The 18,352-nt window shown below is 40.5% G+C and overlaps 1 protein-coding gene across 2 annotated transcripts in view; it reads left to right on the top strand.

Moving 5' to 3' along the window:
- The window catches only part of LOC139463736 (histone-lysine N-methyltransferase EZH2-like), a 177,779-nt gene extending 162,315 nt beyond the window's left edge, over positions 1-15,464 (top strand). For both annotated transcript variants that reach the window (XM_071244986.1, XM_071244987.1), the window contains exons 17-18: positions 447-612; positions 9,033-15,464. In XM_071244986.1, the coding sequence (XP_071101087.1) occupies positions 447-612; positions 9,033-9,093 (227 nt within the window). In that variant the 3' untranslated portion in view covers positions 9,094-15,464. The remainder of the gene's footprint in view (positions 1-446; positions 613-9,032) is intronic.
- The last annotated feature ends 2,888 nt before the right edge of the window (positions 15,465-18,352 follow it).

Here is an 18,352-nt window from a genome sequence, read left to right as displayed (position 1 = left end):
CAACTGCACGATCCGATATATATCACAATACCTTACTCACAATACTTGCATGTGCTCTTATCTGTGGCCTGTTATCTTTTTCATTGACAGCTAGGATTGCCAAATATCTGGCACACTGACACTTTGCAGTTGTCTGTGTTAAGTATGGCAAAACAGACAAAACTATTTACGTTTTCACTATTAACTGTCACAACAAAGTAGTGTTTAGTGTAACAGGTATTCAACATTTAAGGTAAGAATCGATATTTTATACTTTTAGTGTGCGGCTGTGATACGATACTTGTATCAAGAAGCAAAAACTAGTGCTTAGTGTGGAAATACTTTACAGACTGTTGTTAACATGGAGACATAGATACAAGATAACTCCTGCATTGTCATAAGAACTGTATGTGTGAAGACGTACCTTTATCCAAGTCGCTGACTTTATTGAATTTGTTTGAATCTAGATTTCGTGGTGGATGCTACAAGAAAAGGCAACAAGATAAGATTTGCCAACCATTCCATCAATCCCAATTGCTATGCTAAGGTGATGATGGTTAATGGAGACCATCGTATTGGCATATTTGCTAAGCGCCCGATACAGGCTGGTGAAGAACTCTTCTTTGATTATAGGTATGTGTCCTCATTACCATGTTAAGCTCACTTGTGGTTTGTGCCTAATCCTCTCCAGTCCTGAAAACATGATAGCTGTCATTCTTTGTGTGTTCTTTAATTCTTCACTCACCAATATTCCAACCATATCATGGTGGCCTGTAAATAATAAAGTTTGGACCAGATGATCCAGTGATTGATATCATGAGCCATGATCCATAATGCTCGTGACGTCAGTCACTGGATTGAGTGGTCCAGACCCTTATTATTTTCATACTGCCATCATAAACTGTAAATTAGTAATTTTTGATAGCAGGAAAGTACTGCAAAATCTGTGAGCATCACACACCCACAGTAGTTTAATGATGTAGATACTTGTGCAGACCGAACAACAAGCAAAAAGGAGGCATATTTCTTGAATTCACTTTCACACATGTGGTCAAGCTAGCCAGTACATGATTAAACAAATAATCCCTTGCATCCTGTTCCCCCAATTACACATGGTCACTTAGTGTTAATAGTCAAATTAGTTGTTGACATAACCCTGAGTAATCCAGACAGCAGCCAGTCTCTTCGTTCAATAAACAAGCTACTCCAACCTCCCATGTCAACTGCATCAACAGTTTAAAAGTCACTGACACTGAGTTAGCATATCTAAACGAGATAGAACATAATGACCCAGAAACCTTCTGCAAAAACTTAACAGAATACATAATCACCTCAGCAGAAAACTCAATACCCTTTAGAACAGCAAACAAATCGGGCAAACCCTCAGTACCCTGGTGGAACAAGGAAATAGAACAAACCAGACAAAAACGTAAAAAAGCCTTCAATAAAGCCAAACGCGACCATAACTACATACCTATAGCCCACAAACTAAACCATGAGGTCCAAAACCTAGTCAAAATAGCCAAAACCAGGGACTGGAAAAATTTTTGCGAGGGATTAAATAACCGCACAGATGCCAGGACGGTCTGGTGCAAAATTCATGCCATTAGAGGCCTAAAAAGACACAAAAAAACTCCTAATATAAATAACTCAACCAACCCCAGCGAAAAAGCAAATAACCTAGCTAAACACTTTTTGACCATCAGCAGTAACAAAAACTTCAGTGATAAATTCCAAACAAAACTCAAAACAGAATCCAAACCTACCAAAGAATTAAACGATAACCTAGAAATAAACCAACCCTTCACAATAGAAGAACTAAACTATGTACTCCAAAACAGGAAAAAGGGAACAGCCCCAGGACTAGACCAAACATCCTACCAAATAATCAAAAAACTCCCTCCCAAGTTACTCCAGTCACTACTCAAACTCTATAATCTAATCTACCTAAACGGCCAGGTACCTACCTCTTGGAAACAGGCTCTAGTTATCCCTATCCCTAAACCCAACAAACCTACAAACCAAGCTAACTCTTACAGGCCAATATCTCTGACCTCAAACTTATGTAAAGTAATGGAATCTATGACCAAAAATAGATTACAACACTACCTAACTCTAAACAACACCATAAATACAGACCAAAGCGGGTTCACTCCTGGCCGCTCAACTCTAGACAATCTCGCCCGGTTAGAACAGGAGATCAAAACAGGACAACTCAACAAACAATATGCTACAGGCATCTTCTTGGACTTCTCAAAAGCATTCGACATGGTTTGGCACAACGGGCTAATTCAAAAACTTAAAAAAATAGGACTAAAAGGACAAATCGTTAACTACATCCAGGACTTCCTAAATAACCGAAAAATCACAGTGGGTATAGACCAGGTTCTATCGGACCAGTGTCCCCTAGAAAACGGCACTCCCCAGGGCAGCATTCTTAGCCCAACACTCTTTAACATAATGATCAATGACCTCTTCGAGGGCCTATCCCCTAAAATTAAAACATCCAAATTCGCAGATGACGGAGCCCTCTGGATCCGCACAAAAAGTATGTCAACTTCCCAAAATCTACTCCAAAAATCCCTAAATAAAATACAGCAATGGGCAGACAAGTGGGGCTTCTCCCTAAACTCCGAAAAAACTACAGGAATAGTCTTCAAACACCGAAAAATGAAACACGCCACCCCAAATCTTAAATTAAACAATAAACCAATTAAGTTCCAAAAACAAACCAAATTCCTAGGGCTAATCTTCGATGAACACTTAACATGGGAGGCCCACGTTAAAAACTTAACAACTAAATGCAGCAAAGATCTAAACGCACTAAGAAGCCTCAGCGGCTCCAACTGGGGGGCCTCCAAAGATACTCTACTCTCTCTCTACACATCACTAATTAGGTCTAAATTAGATTACGGATGTGCGATCTATGATACGCTTAGCAATAACCTAACCAAAAATCTAGACTCGATCCAATACCAAGCTCTTAAAATAGTCACACGTTCCCAACATGGCACCTCTCTCACTTCACTTCAGGCCTTAACAGGAGAAATGCCACTAAACCTACGTAGGCAACACTTAACCCTTAATTTCTGGGCCTCGTCCCAATCAAACCCTCTCATCCAAAACCTCCTAAACGAAAATATCTGCCCTCGTAACCAGGCTCTAACTAGGAAGCACCCTTTACTTACTCCAATATCTCAACGAATTTTCAACTACCTAAACGAAAACCAAATAGATAACCTCCAACAAAACTGCAAACCATCAGATATATTTACCCCAAAACTAAAAATCCCCAAAATAGACACATCTCTGGCAAACTCAATAAACAAACAAACCGATCCAAACATAGCTAAATCCACCACACTAGCTTACATACACGAAAACTGGCCAAATTGGTGCCACATCTACACAGACGGATCTTCCGATCCGATCACAAATCGCACAGGTTTCGGAGTCCACATAGCACAACCAAATAGGAACACACAATCTTATCGACTCCCAAACAACCAATCCATCTTCACTGCAGAGTTAATGAGCATAGCATCCGCCCTCCATAACCAACATGCTAAAAAACATTAAAAAATCCTAATACTCACAGACTCACTAAGTGGACTACAGGCCCTCCAAAATAAAAACACCAAAAACCACCCTTAACTCATTAACCAAATACTCAAAAGCGCAAATAACTTAACTGAGGCAGGCAAACAAATAGCATTTATCTGGATCCCAGCCCAAGTAGGAATATTTGGAAACGAAAACGCAGATCAAGCCGCCAAAAAATCCCTCAAAATTCCTGAAATAAGCCTTAATCTACCAATATCTAAAGCAGAGATCAAAAGCATACATACCTGAAAACAAACACACAGATAATCAAAATCCTCAAAAAACCTCTAACCAAACCTAAAATCCTCCATCCATCCAAGAAAATTGATAGAATAATCACCAAACTCCAAACAGGTCACACCAAACTAAACAGTCAACTCCTAAAAATAAAAAAACACACAACCGGGAAATGCCCACACCTGGAAACAATAGAACATGCACTCTTACACTGCACGCACTACCAAACCCACCGAGCAACACTCCAAACAAATCTAAAACTAGATAAAGCCATAACCCTAGAATCAATCCTAAATCCACATAACAATATAGAAAAATTTAAAGCACTAGGCGTATACTTAACTAAAACCAATCTAATGATCCGCATCTAAAAACACTCAACCACACCACATAAACAAACAAACACACACCAACACACTCCCTTAGTACACTACCACACCCCTAGGCATGTATTCCAAATTTCAAAATCTCCAAAACTTATATAAGCAACCACTAAAACCCCCCTCTGGTTGCAACACCTTTATTTTCCCTTCAAAACAACGCTAAATGGCCCGACCGGGCCCGTGTGTGAAATACGCTCCAGTCGGAAAGCGCACGTTAAATCTCCAAAAGTAAGTAAGTAAGTTACCATTTCCTAATGCCGCTTCCTACTGATCACATAGAGCACCTGCAGCAATAGCTTTGATATTTTGTAATGTTAATAGGGTGTTGCAAAACTTTCCAGACTCAGTTAAGGGTATTGTTGGCCACTTGAGTAATTTCATGGTGCCAAATTTTCCAGATTTACAGTAGATAGGAATAATGCTGAGTGCAGCATTAAACAACAAACAAAATCTTTGGATGGTCTTTTAAAGTGATACACATAAGGAAGAGAATTTATGGATGTCAACTTCTTTATTTTGAGGGACAAATGTTTCAGAATGTATACTTACTCTTTCATCAGGTGAATAAATGCTATGACTGCGAGAACAGATATGTGTACCTTTGAGAACAACAAAAGTAATAAGATAACAAAGGTGGAAACTAACAAAGGAAGCAAACAGTTAATTGGCACTGATAGGTGATTAGCAATAGACAAATGGAAGCCAACATTTAACAGTTAATTAGTGCTGTTTGGTGATAGCGATGGAAGCCAGCTAGACTTACATTATCATTGATAGGTAATAGACAATGGGCAAACGAGAGGCAGGGGGTAATTATAGCAGTGATTGGTAATAGAAGCCAGCTGGATAATTTGGACAGACAATAATCAAATTAGTAAGTCCCAAGCACTGGGCGGATAGGTTCCCTGGTCACGGTTTATGGTAGGTTGGTGATAACATTTTGAGCAATTGAGTTTTTACCCGAAAGTTTTTATTTTAATTGTGTTATTACATTTTTCATTTGGTAACCAATACCTTTTCACTCGTCTATTCATCACTCTATTGGGTTTTTGTGATTTCCAAATAAAAAAATGAAGTAATGTTTTAGATGTATATAAGGGTTCTTAATATAGTCTTGACTCAGAGAGTAAATAAGCTCGAAAATTGTGTTTCGGAAATTAGCTCTGCCTCCTGTTTGCCCATTGTCTATTACCTAGCAGTGCTAATTACCCCCAGCCTCCCGTTTGCCCATTGTCTATTACCTATCAGTGCTAATTACCACCAGCCTCTCATTTGCCCATTGTCTATTACCTGGCAGTGCTAATTACCCCCTGCCTCCTGTTTGCCCATTGTCTATTACCTAGCAGTGCTAATTACCCCCTGCCTCCCGTTTGCCCATTGTCTATTACCTAGCAGTGCTAATTACCCCCTGCCTCCTGTTTTCCCATTGTCTATTACCTGGCAGTGCTAATTACCCCCAGCCTCCCGTTTGCCCATTGTCTATTACCTAGCAGTGCTAATTACCCCCTGCCTCCTGTTTGCCCATTGTCTATTACCTAGCAGTGCTAATTACCCCCTGCCTCCCGTTTGCCCATTGTCTATTACCTAGCAGTGTTAATTACCCCTTGCCTCCTGTTTTCCCATTGTCTATTACCTAGCAGTGCTAATTACCCCCTGCCTCCTGTTTGCCCATTGTCTATTACCTAGCAGTGCTAATTACCCCCAGCCTCCCGTTTGCCCATTGTCTATTACCTATCAGTGCTAATTACCACCAGCCTCTCGTTTGCCCATTGTCTATTACCTAGCAGTGATAATTACCCCCTGCCTCCCGTTTGCCCATTGTCTATTACCTAGCAGTGCTAATTACCCCCTGCCTCCCGTTTGCCCATTGTCTATTACCTAGCAGTGCTAATTACCACCAGCCTCCTGTTTGCCCATTGTCTATTACCTAGCAGTGCTAATTACCCCCAGCCTCCCGTTTGCCCATTGTCTATTACCTATCAGTGCTAATTACCACCAGCCTCCTGTTTGCCCATTGTCTATTACCTAGCAGTGCTAATTACCACCAGCCTCTCGTTTGCCCATTGTCTATTACCTAGCAGTGATAATTACCCCCTGCCTCCCGTTTGCCCATTGTCTATTACCTATCAGTGCTAATTACCCCCAGCCTCCCGTTTGCCCATTGTCTATTACCTAGCAGTGCTAATTACCCCCAGCCTCCCGTTTGCCCATTGTCTATTACCTAGCAGTGATAATTACCCCCTGCCTCCCGTTTGCCCATTGTCTATTACCTAGCAGTGCTAATTACCCCCAGCCTCCCGTTTGCCCATTGTCTATTACCTAGCAGTGCTAATTACCCCCTGCCTCCCGTTTGCCCATTGTCTATTACCTAGCAGTGTTAATTACCCCCTGCCTCCCGTTTGCCCATTGTCTATTACCTAGCAGTGCTGATTACCCCCTGCCTCCTGTTTTCCCATTGTCTATTACCTGGCAGTGCTAATTACCCCCAGCCTCCCGTTTGCCCATTGTCTATTACCTGGCAGTGTTAATTACCCCCTGCCTCCTGTTTGCCCATTGTCTATTACCTAGCAGTGTTAATTACCCCCTGCCTCCCGTTTGCCCATTGTCTATTACCTAGCAGTGTTAATTACCCCCTGCCTCCTGTTTGCCCATTGTCTATTACCTGGCAGTGTTAATTACCCCCTGCCTCCCGTTTGCCCATTGTCTATTACCTAGCAGTGCTAATTACCCCCTGCCTCCTGTTTGCCCATTGTCTATTACCTATCAGTGCTAATTACCCCCAGCCTCCCGTTTGCCCATTGTCTATTACCTATCAGTGCTAATTACCCCCAGCCTCCCGTTTGCCCATTGTCTATTACCTATCAGTGCTAATTACCCCCTGCCTCCTGTTTGCCCATTGCCTATTACCTAGCAGTGCTAATTACCCCCTGCCTCCCGTTTGCCCATTGTCTATTACCTATCAGTGCTAATTACCACCAGCCTCTCGTTTGCCCATTGTCTATTACCTAGCAGTGATAATGTAAGTCCTGGCTTCGAGTTGTCCATCGCTATCACCTATCCGCTCCAATTAACTGTTGGCTTCCTTGTTCAGTTTCCACCTTTGTTATCTTATTACTTTTGTTCTTACAAGTCCATATGTATATATATGTTCTCTGCTTCTCTTTGTTCACCTGATGAATGAGTAAGTATGTACTCTGAAATGTTGTGGACCTTGTTATAAAGAAGTTGACATCCATAAATTCTCTTCCTTAACAAACACTATGACACCAAGAAAACACATATTATCTTGCTGGAATCACTTTTGATTTGTATAAATATATCATGAAGAGCAATTTTTCATTTAGATACATCATTGTGGATATAACTGAAATGGTAAATGACATTTTTATCTAAGCTAAGGTGCACATGGTAAATAGATAGTACCTGTAACACAAGTACACAAAACACATGGTTGCCCTGCAGTCATTTTAGACCTCTTTCACTTGACCATGCAGTCTCATTCTCACAGCCAAATGTTTTAGTCCCCAAAATTTAACTTCCCTGCCTTTGATCAAAGTAATACAGTTTTTATTATTCCATCAGCTATGTTGTCTATCTATCAGGAGTTCTTATCTGTCTGTCAGCTGTTGTCTGTCTAGCAGCTGTTGTCTGTCTATCAGCTGTTGTTATCTGTCTATCAGCTGTGTTGTCTATCTATCAGCTATGTTGTCTATCAACTGTGTTGTCTATCTAGCAGCTATGTTGTTTATCTAGCAGCGTTGTTGTCTATCTAGCAGCTATGTTATCTAGCAGCTGTGTTGTCTATCAGCTGTGTTGTCTATCTAGCAGCTGTGTTGTCTATCAGCTGTGTTGTCTATGAGCTGTGTTGTCTATGTATCAGCTGTGTTGTCTGTCTATCAGCTATGTTGTCTATCTATCAGCTGTGTTGTCTATCTATCAGCTGTGTTGTCTATCAGCTGTGTTGTCTATCTATCAGCTGTGTTGTTTATCTATCAGCTGTGTTGTCTATCAGCTATGTTATCTATCAGCTGTGTTGTCTCTCTATCAGCTGTGTTGTCTATCTATCAGCTGTGTTGTTTATCTATCAGCTGTGTTGTCTATCAGCTATGTTATCTATCAGCTGTGTTGTCTCTCTATCAGCTGTGTTGTCTCTCTATCAGCATGTGTTGTCTATCAGCTGTGTTGTCTATCTATCAGCTATGTTGTCTATCTATCAGCTATGTTGTCTATCTATCAGCTGTGGTGTCTTTCTATCAGCTGTGTTGTCTATCTATCAGCTATGTTGTCTATCAGCTGTGTTGTCTATCTATCAGCTGTGTTGTCTATCTATCAGCTATGTTATCTATCAGCTGTGTTGTCTATCTATCAGCTGTGTTATCTGTCTATCAGCTATGTTATCTATCAGCTCTGTTGTCTATCTATCAGCTGTGTTGTCTATCTATCAGCTATGTTGTCTATCAGCTGTTGTTATCTGTCTATCAGCTATGTTATCTATCAGCTGTTGCGTCAGGCCTGCTGAATTAGTAAACCCTAATTTTTCAAGACTGAAATAGCTTTGGCCCAGTTAAATATGTTATGCAAATTGAGTTGTTTACAGTTGATAGATCATTGAAAGGATGTTATACATCAGTAGCACCAACTGATAATTGTAGCAAGGCCAGTGAGTTGTGAAAAGGAACCACTAACAATTTGACAATCTTGGTTTATTTGGGGTCTAAAGTACTCTTTTAATGTGTGAAATAGATAACACATATAGATGGAAAGATCTTTTGTAGTGTTTAGGGTTGGTATCAAAATATTGACAAATACTTTGCACATTTTTCTTTTCAGATATGGACCAACTGAACAGCTGAAATTTGTTGGAATTGAAAGGGACACAGAAATTGTTTGACTCAAGCTGTTCCTAAGAAAGGAATGAGTGGTGATAAATGAATTGGAGACATTGATTTTGAATTTTAATTGACTTAGACTCTGTTCTTTTTCCCAATGAAATAGCTATGCTGGGAATTGTCCTTTCTGTTGTTTAAGCCTGTTGTCTTTAAGCTGGCCCTTGAAATATGAACTGCACTGAATTAATCAACCACTGGTGATTTTTACAAAGGTTCAATGGTCAAGGTCAGCAGAAATGTTAATCAAGTTGAATTTTTACTTATCCTGCATTACTCCTTAATGCATTCACTGTTTAAATTACAACAAAATGACATTGCTCAGCGATGGTCTTGGGTGAAAAAAGATGTTTCTGTTTACAACTCCAACTTTTTGCATGGACCATCGCTGCCGTCATGTGCCCTTGATGACAAGTCACTTTCCTCACATCACTGCCTGTCTCATAACAGCAAGGACGTCTCTTGGCTGAGCTCATCAAATTGGATTTTTTTAGACCCTTTGGCTGTTACTCTAAATTATATCTGTGATGGGTGATGTATTCTTTTCATATTACCTTCGGGCAGTCGGGTAGCCTCGTGGTTAAAGCGTTTGCTCGTCACGCTGAAGACCTGGGTTCGATTCCCGACATGGGTACAATGTGTGAAGCCCATTTCTGGTGTCCCCCACCGTGATATTGCTGGAATATTGCTAAAAGTGGCGTAAAGCCATACTCACTCACTCATATTACCTTCACTATTTTGTGTATTAATATGGGGGTGATTTTCGTGTACTAAGACTTTCCCGCCATTTTGAATTTGTGTTACAACTGTTTACCTGCGGGGGTGGTCAAATTGTTTGCAATTCTTAGTTACATATATATCAATTTTTTATGTGTTTTTAAATACTGGTAGCTTTGGCGTTACATAGAGTTTGCATGTATCATTTCATTGTGTACACTTTCAATTTGTAACATATTTTCCCATAGATAATGGTATAATTCTATGGCAATTTTTCAACTCTCTATTTGCATAACATATGCTTGCGCTGTGTACTAACTGTTGTGGTTAAAAACCTTCCTCATCCATGCTGTTAGGCTTGCACACAGATTTGCTCTCCAAACTTTAGATGTAATTTTTGTTCATCTCTCTCACCAAACTATTTATAGACAGGTTACTCACAAACGTATTTTGCAGCAGTCCCGTCGTGTTGCGAGGAAGATTGTCACAGCCTGTCATAACTCCGCAACCATTATCTTCAGTTGGTAATATGGATTCGGTAATAGTGACTGCAGACATTCAACCTCCTCCAAATTCAACATTGTGGGGGACACTGTGAGTATAGTACCTACCTCTAATTTTTAGGAGTAAAGGGCTTCCAGTGCTACGGTCCCTGCAACCCCGGTGCCCATCTCACGTTGCTTTCCAACAAGCCCGTCTACGTCAGCCTCAGGGCAACGCATGATCAGCTAAGTGCTGTTCCACCTACTTATCCGGCTGAGCAGCAGTTGTATGCTCAGCTGTCAGCATACACTCTTGTCAGTGGCAAATGTTGCAGGGATTGCGCACATCAGTCGCCAAGACCTGTATACAGCTATCAATCTGGCACATTGACAAGCTAGAGTTTCGAAACACACATTCTGACCATCTCACATAGGCAGGAGCAGCTACAGTCCACCCAACTCACAATATCCACCGACAACAGTTCGGTGGTGTGGTGCCTGCGCAATCAAGAGACAACTCACTCACCTCCTTCTGTAGCAGACATTCAGGTTCTTTCATCTAGTGGGGTGATCAGGTAGCAAAGTGGTTAAAGCGTTAGCTCGTCATGTCGAAGACCCGGGTTCTATTCACGACATGGGTACAACGTGTGAAGCCCATTTCTGGTGTCCCCAACCAAGATATTGTTGGAATATTGCATAAAGCGGCGTAAAACCATACTCACTCACTCTTTCATCGAGTGGATCATCTGGGACTAAAATTCATAGTCCAGCACATCCCCTGGTGTTGGAACATCCTGACCAACAACCTATTCCAGCCAGACAGACACGTGGTTCCCATGGAGTTGAAACTTCACTACGTGGCGTTCCAACTGGTGATTGGACAACCAAACATTGACCTGTTTGAGATGCACCAAAACCACTATGAGGTATGTCTCCCGCTCCCAGATCTGCTGGTTTGGCCCCTGGGAAGGGCTAAAAGCGTACATTTTTTCGCCTCTTTTATTACTTCCCAGTGTGATACTAAAGTACTGTTGGAAATGCTAGAAAACTGCTTTTTGCCTGTTAAAAAAGGATATAATTTTTCACAGGCTTTTGTTATTGAAATATCGAGTAACTACCGAATGCCATACCTGTGGTTTGAAGTATTTCAGTCACAAGGAATCCTATCAACAAGTTTACAGGAGATAAAAAAAAGGAAGTTCACATTTATTGAGTGCAATGATGACAGTCTGAAACGGACTAAAGAAATATGCGCGCGTGACTAAGTTATAATGATAATAATGTAGTTTTCATAAAACATCTAATCCACACACAAAAATCATTTTGAGAAAATTCTAGATGTGCATCTTCTAAAATGACAAAATGATGCTGCGTTGTTGTTTTTTGTTAACATTGCTCCCATGATGCATGTTTCATTACACTTGCATAACCATAACCATGGTACATGATATGGAGTCTGAACTGGGAAATGTATACAAGTTCTTCACACTTTAGAGAGATAGAGGGAAACCATTTATTAATTTAGAATTACAGGCCCTACTACGCTCCTTCAGGCTTGACGATCAGAATACCCTGCATGGGATTGGAATGCAGTACTTCGAGGTTTGTGCGGGCCTACCTTCAAGCCCCTCAACACATCCTCATTTTATGACCTCACCAAGGAAACAATACTTTTCTTGGCATAAGCCATTGTGGCGCAGGTGAGCGATTTACAATGCAATTGACATCACTCGGGTCCGTTTTGAGCATTGTATGCACAGAGCGGTACATTTCGGGTTGTGCTGGGATTTTATAGCAAAGATCAACTACTAGGCCATTCTGATGGTTCCTTAACTATCCACCAATTTCTATGATTCTGATTGAGTTGAAGATGAGGGTGAACTCCTCTTGTGCCCGGTGCGCGCCCTTCGAGTTTTCATCCACGCTCCAAAACTAGGCGTGATTCCAGGAAACGGTTGTTCATACCTGTATCCCTTACGTCCACGACCCAGGTTAGTCGCAACACCATATATCTATGGTTATCCTTCAGGCTTATGAAATCGCCTAACTTGATCCACCGAATAATCCTCACGAGATCAAGGCGTTAGCCTCTACCATGGCATTACATAGTAATTGTTCCATTAAAACGATCATGGAAGGATGCTTTTTTAGGTCCAACACAGTTTTCGCTTGTCATTATCTTCATGATGCTGCTCTTGAAGACATCAAAGGCATGAACAGTTTTGGCCCTCTGGTAGTAGCCCTGGAGGTAACCAACCCTCGAAGCAAATAATGACCTTGCCCCATACAGAGCCAGTCTACTTCCCGTGCAGGTCGTATGAGACACGCCCAGTGGAAGAAATGAAGACACGCTTTTTTGTCAGGCTTTGGCTGGATGACACAGTAGGTCAAGATTTTAGCTTTCGCTGTCATCCTTATTACCAAGTGTGTATAGAAGTTACCCTTTATTTCCTATGTTCTTTCTGTAAATAAGATGGAACTAACCCTACTGTTACAGCGTTATTCTGTACTTTTTCATTTTGTTGGGGTGTGAATCCTTGAGGTTTTGGACATCTGAAGGTATACCGTCCGATACAGATGCATTAAGGAGTAACGCAGGATAAGTAAAAAAAATTAGTAAAATCTCATTTGTTTTTACATTTGTATACTTATCCTGCATTAATAGGTCTAAGGACCCACCTGTCGCCGACTTGCCTCCCCGCTTTGGCTACAGAAACCTCAAAAGATTGTTTTTAAGCTTGGGCGACAGGCAGTGATGTGAGGAAGGTAACTTGCCGACAAGGTCACATGACAGCAACTATGGTCCATGCAAAAAGCAAAAGTTGAAAACAGAAACATCTTTTTTTTTCACCCAAGACCATCGCTGAGAGCTGTCTTTTGTTGTGGTAAGGTAAGCAGTGAATGCATTAAGGAGTAATGCAGGATAAGTATACACATGTAAAAAATATTGAGATTTTACTAATTTTTGTGTACTCTTTCAAAACACAAGTGGTGTCCTAACTAGTAAAGTAAAGTCCTTGGCATGTACTTTCTCCAAATATGTACCTGCTTTGAAAAGGTCAAAGCCACTATTGAAAATATGTTTTTTCAGTTTGTTAAGGTACTAGCTATTTCATTTACATTGAAACCTTTGATTCGGTTCAATTCCGTCCACATCAGAGGTCAGTGGCCATTGTCAAAGTCATGGTAAGAAGTAGTGGTATAACTGCCAGATACTTTGGTACAATTGCTCTAATGTTAGAGCAAGCTCAGAATAACAGAATAATAAAGTATGCTACCAACAAAATATAAGGTAACTGATGAAATTGTATTTAAGGCGTAATGATGATAAATGTCATTTCGGGCTGCCCACTATTCCGCCTGAAGAGCTACCCCAAGCTGGGCCACGTTGGCGGGTGCTGGGTCTCTGGCGTACTCTCTGCCCGAGAACATCCTACAGATGCTCTATTGGGGACATGTCAGGGGACTTAACGGGCCAGTCCAATGTCTGTGTGCCTTGTCGGAGATAATCGGTGACGACCTGGACAAGATGTGATCAGGCATTGTCATCTTGCAGTTCGAAGTTCCAACGAATAATTCTAGCGAATGGAACAATGATAGGACATATTGCTGGCCAGTCAAAAGTCCATTCACAATAACCAAATCAGTTCGCCTGTCATGTGTAGTATCACCCGACACAAGAACACCACCATCCTCATACCGATCATGGTCAAGAATTGTTTTCTTGGCATACCGGTCGCAGCTATGCCGCCGCACATCTGACATCTGTAAACATTGTGTAACACCGTTGGCTCGCATTTGTCCCTGGTGCCTAGCCCACCCCTATTTTTTCCGCCTGTGGTTATCTGTTAGGGTCACATGCTTTCAGACGAGCTGCAAAGAGCCGTTTTTTCACGATAGATGTTGAAATTCGCCTCCCTGTTATTGTACAGAATGCTTTATTGATTACAGGAGCAGATTTGAATCTATTGCGTAATGAGACGATCTTGACTAACTGTTATTTTGTTAGGCTTTCAACTCCCAGGCCACATTCGGCAACTTGGGATATCTACACACACAGCTGTCATACCAACAATTCGCTTTTGTGTCTGTTCATAAAGATACCTTCTCGGAGTCATTTTTAACAGCATTAATAATTGTGAGTTTGCTTATTGGTGCACACACGCTTTGGCTTCAGTGTGCACGTGCAGCACATGCTGTTCATATATATGTGAATTTTGATTGTGTTTAGATACTAGTTCCATTCAGTTCCAATGCCACGGTATTGTAAATGTACACCTCAACATTACCTACATTCATGTCAATAGTTCACTTATTTTTTTGTCAGTAAACATATGCAGGTATTCCTTATATTTTCACATCTATTGCTTGTAGTTGTTAGGTGATATGATCTTTTGGATATACTTAACATTATGTTAATAAGTTGTCAAAACAGTTGAGGTAGCTGGCCTTTATATTTTGAGTAATAAATCAGGAATTGAAATTACCTCAGAATAAAGACACAAGCCCATTTAATTCACTCACTCAGGGCACGTGGGATTTGGGTTCCTAGTCCTTATAAAATAAGAGGACTTTGTCCTACAAATACTTTGAAATATTAAGACAGAATGTTTAGATCGGGTGAATTCAGAAATCGCGTACATTATTCATTACGAGAAAGACTAAAGAGGTTGTGTCAAATGTCTATACAGAAATTTGACAACTGGAATCAAGAGGATAATACATCATTTACAGGGAACATACAGGCACTACGGGCAAGTGCAATTATAATTTTATTGGCTTGAGGTAATTTCCACTAGCTTACATCCCTGATAAATTCAATACTTTTGTGTTGATATTGTAGGGGGAACCAAATAATACATCTTTGGCAATTGTTTATCACCATATGACTGATCTCAAGTAATAATGCTGGAAAATATGTTTGCACATGTTCCCTTGAATCTTGTCACCCAAAACAGAGTAACTAGGTCCAAGTCATAGTTTTAATACCATGAAATGTCTATCCAACATAAATACCAGTAAATGAACTATAAAATACTCCAGGAGATGTTTATCACAGATTTGTTTATTTTTACCTGAATGGACCTTCATTGTCAACCATCGTAAGGACTCATTTCATCATATTGTAACATGTCAGTGAACATATAAACATGACTATGTAATGTTTACAATAAAACTATTGAAAGATATTGTTTTGGAGTATAGTTTTCTATCAGCTGGTTTGATGTTTGTTAAGTCATTGATGAACTTACACATGTGTCTCAGGTACCAACAAAGGATGTCTGCAGTATTACCATCATATATCAAATAATATTTAATCTGTTTCACTTCTTATACCAGTGAGTTTTCTCCACTTAAAAGCCAGCCCTTGGAGGTATGCCAGAATAAATATGCCTCTGTATGTACTTGTATTGTGTGTCCCGTAAAGATCGCCAGAAATATAACATTGTAACTAACAGTCTACAAGGAAAAGGTGATTAATCCCCTGGTGCATGAACTGGGTTTGGATTGACAGCTGTCACGAGAACTATACTTTATTTGTAATATTTGTAACTCATTGTGACAGACATTTATTCTCCCACTAAGACAGTGATCTATCATAGTGTCAGATACTTGTAATGCGTGTTTAGCTGATGTTAACTGAGAATGCAAGCATTGACACGTTTCATAGAAACTGAGAGGCTCAAAATATGTTAATACCATAGTAAGATACTGTCTGTAAATTGTGCAGTATTAAACTGAAATAGCTGCACCCAAAATACAACATTAATATTTACATGGGGTAAAACTGTACTATAAATAGAGACAAGGGAGTCCAACTGCAGTTCCACGATGACCAAGGGTGAGTCGGCATTTCCCCAGTCGGCAGTTACGCGTCAGTTTAGTCTTCCGTTTTCCACTGAAGAATCTATTCTACATACATTACATACAGTACAAGCACTAATGGAATCAAAAGCAACCTCACTAAAATCAAAGAAATATTTACCTTTGACATTCGATTATTTCAACAAAAACACCCCTCGCTGTTAACACAACCGAATCACCAGCCATTTTGCATCTAATTGTGACGTCTCTTACTCCGATACCGTACGTCTCGGCGGAGACAACTGGTATGGAGTGATGCTCAAGGTTTCAGTCACCGACTTGTATTGTCCAGACGCGGGGAATTATACCAGCTGTCCCGATATAAGTCGAGCATTGCTGACTGCGCCGTTAAATGTGACAAATAATGCAAGTTGTTTTTATTCATTTTATGTGAAGTTTTTGCCATTGGTTTAAACGTATAATGTACAAAAATACACGAAAATATACCACATTACACAACCAACTAACAGAAGACTCGTGAAGAGGTCTTCATCAACCCATGCTTGCCGTAAGAGGCGACTAACGGGATTGGGTGGTCAGGCAAGCTGACTTGGTATTATGCCATGTCATCGTATCCCAGTTGCGTTGATCGATGCTCATGATGTCAGTCACTGGATTGTCTGGTACAGACTCGATTATTTACAGACCGCCATCAAATAGCTGGAATATTGATGAGTGTGGCGTTAAACAACAAACAAATTAACAGAAACTACACCAGATGCTTCCTAAGCGTCCACCAAAATGGTAAGACGTTTAAGATCTGCATCAGGTTGGCCTTCCCACATTCTATGTCATTTAAATATTGTTAAATACTACCCCAGAGGCGTGTCACACCTGCTCGAGCTGGAATCACTGCGTATGCATTCTTGCAGCTCTACATGCACCTCAAGTGAATGATATGGATGTCACGGTCGATGTAACTCTTCACAGCAAATTTTAATACTTTAGGGCATGCTTAATCTCCAATGCCTGACCGAAATCGAATTTGAAAAACGGAAATTGCGTACAACAGACGATAAAAAAATGAAAAGCGAATTCGTCAACCAAACGAAAACATCCGCCAAAATCTTGGTCCCATTTTATGTCGCGCTGCTCGGTTTCAACGATCGCATGCCTTCCATTGTCGACTCAGGAGATTAATCCCTTATTATCCCCTGTCACGAAGTGGAAGGGGGATATAGGATTGGGTGCCGTCCTTCCGTCTGTCCGTCACATTTCGTTTCCGGAGGAGATCTTGAAAACCGTACCATATTTCTTCACCAAACGTGGCACATAGATAGGTCTAGTGGTGAACTGGTGCCTTTTGATAGTTTGGGAGTTTTAAAAAATATTTTTCGAGTTTCCATGGCAACGACTTTGACTTAAATTGAAAATGGCGGTAGTCCTCGTTTCCTCCGGAGATCTTGAAAACCGTACCATATTTCTTCACCAAACGTGGCACATAATGTCATATCGCAGTATTGAATACATTTCCTTTCATGTTGGTAAGTTCTGCATTGCTTGTGTGTATGTTCTTCCAAAAGTGTCATGGACACGGTTGTTGCATTCACGGACTAACTTCATGCAGAAACACAACTCATAACAAATACAACAGTGTAACTGATCTTAAACCTACACAACTGTATAAACACTGCCTCCTATCCTGTATATATTCTTGTCAACCATACTCTGTACTTCACTTGCTTGATAACAGTGTTAGAACATACACCGAAACCATCGCTCCTAATCGTAACAAAGAAGTTGTTCGTCCATATGTCTCATCCTTACTCATTACACATACAGTTACATATTCTATCATAAACTGCAGATGGGAAACAACACCAGTAATACCTTTTTCGTGCTGCAATTAGGCCATTTACAAAAAGGCCCAGTGAACATAGTTCACAGGAGGTAATGCATTGCACACAACCGGACATGTCATATTGGCGGGGGATATGAGTATTTCATGCTTGTTATTTGTGATGTATTCTCATATGTCCAAGGGAAGCAGAGGGTTTTGTATCCAAACAGGATGTTAGTCATAAAAAGCTAGTGACAGCTATTATTTGATATTTTAATTATTCAGAACATCAATATCACAGGTCGTTTCACAGACTTAACAATGTATGCAATGTTATGTTTGAAGGATTAACAGAAATAGCAACACTTTTGAGTTTTTCTTGACTGATGTTTGAGTTGTGGCTGATCTCTTCCTAACGCA

This window comes from Haliotis cracherodii, unplaced genomic scaffold, assembly GCF_022045235.1.
Source record: "Haliotis cracherodii isolate W230 unplaced genomic scaffold, xgHalCrac1.p SCAF_16, whole genome shotgun sequence".
NCBI classification, from domain to species: Eukaryota; Metazoa; Mollusca; class Gastropoda; order Lepetellida; family Haliotidae; genus Haliotis; species Haliotis cracherodii.
Note: the sequence above shows the minus strand (reverse complement) of the source record. Positions and strands in the feature narration are given on the sequence as shown.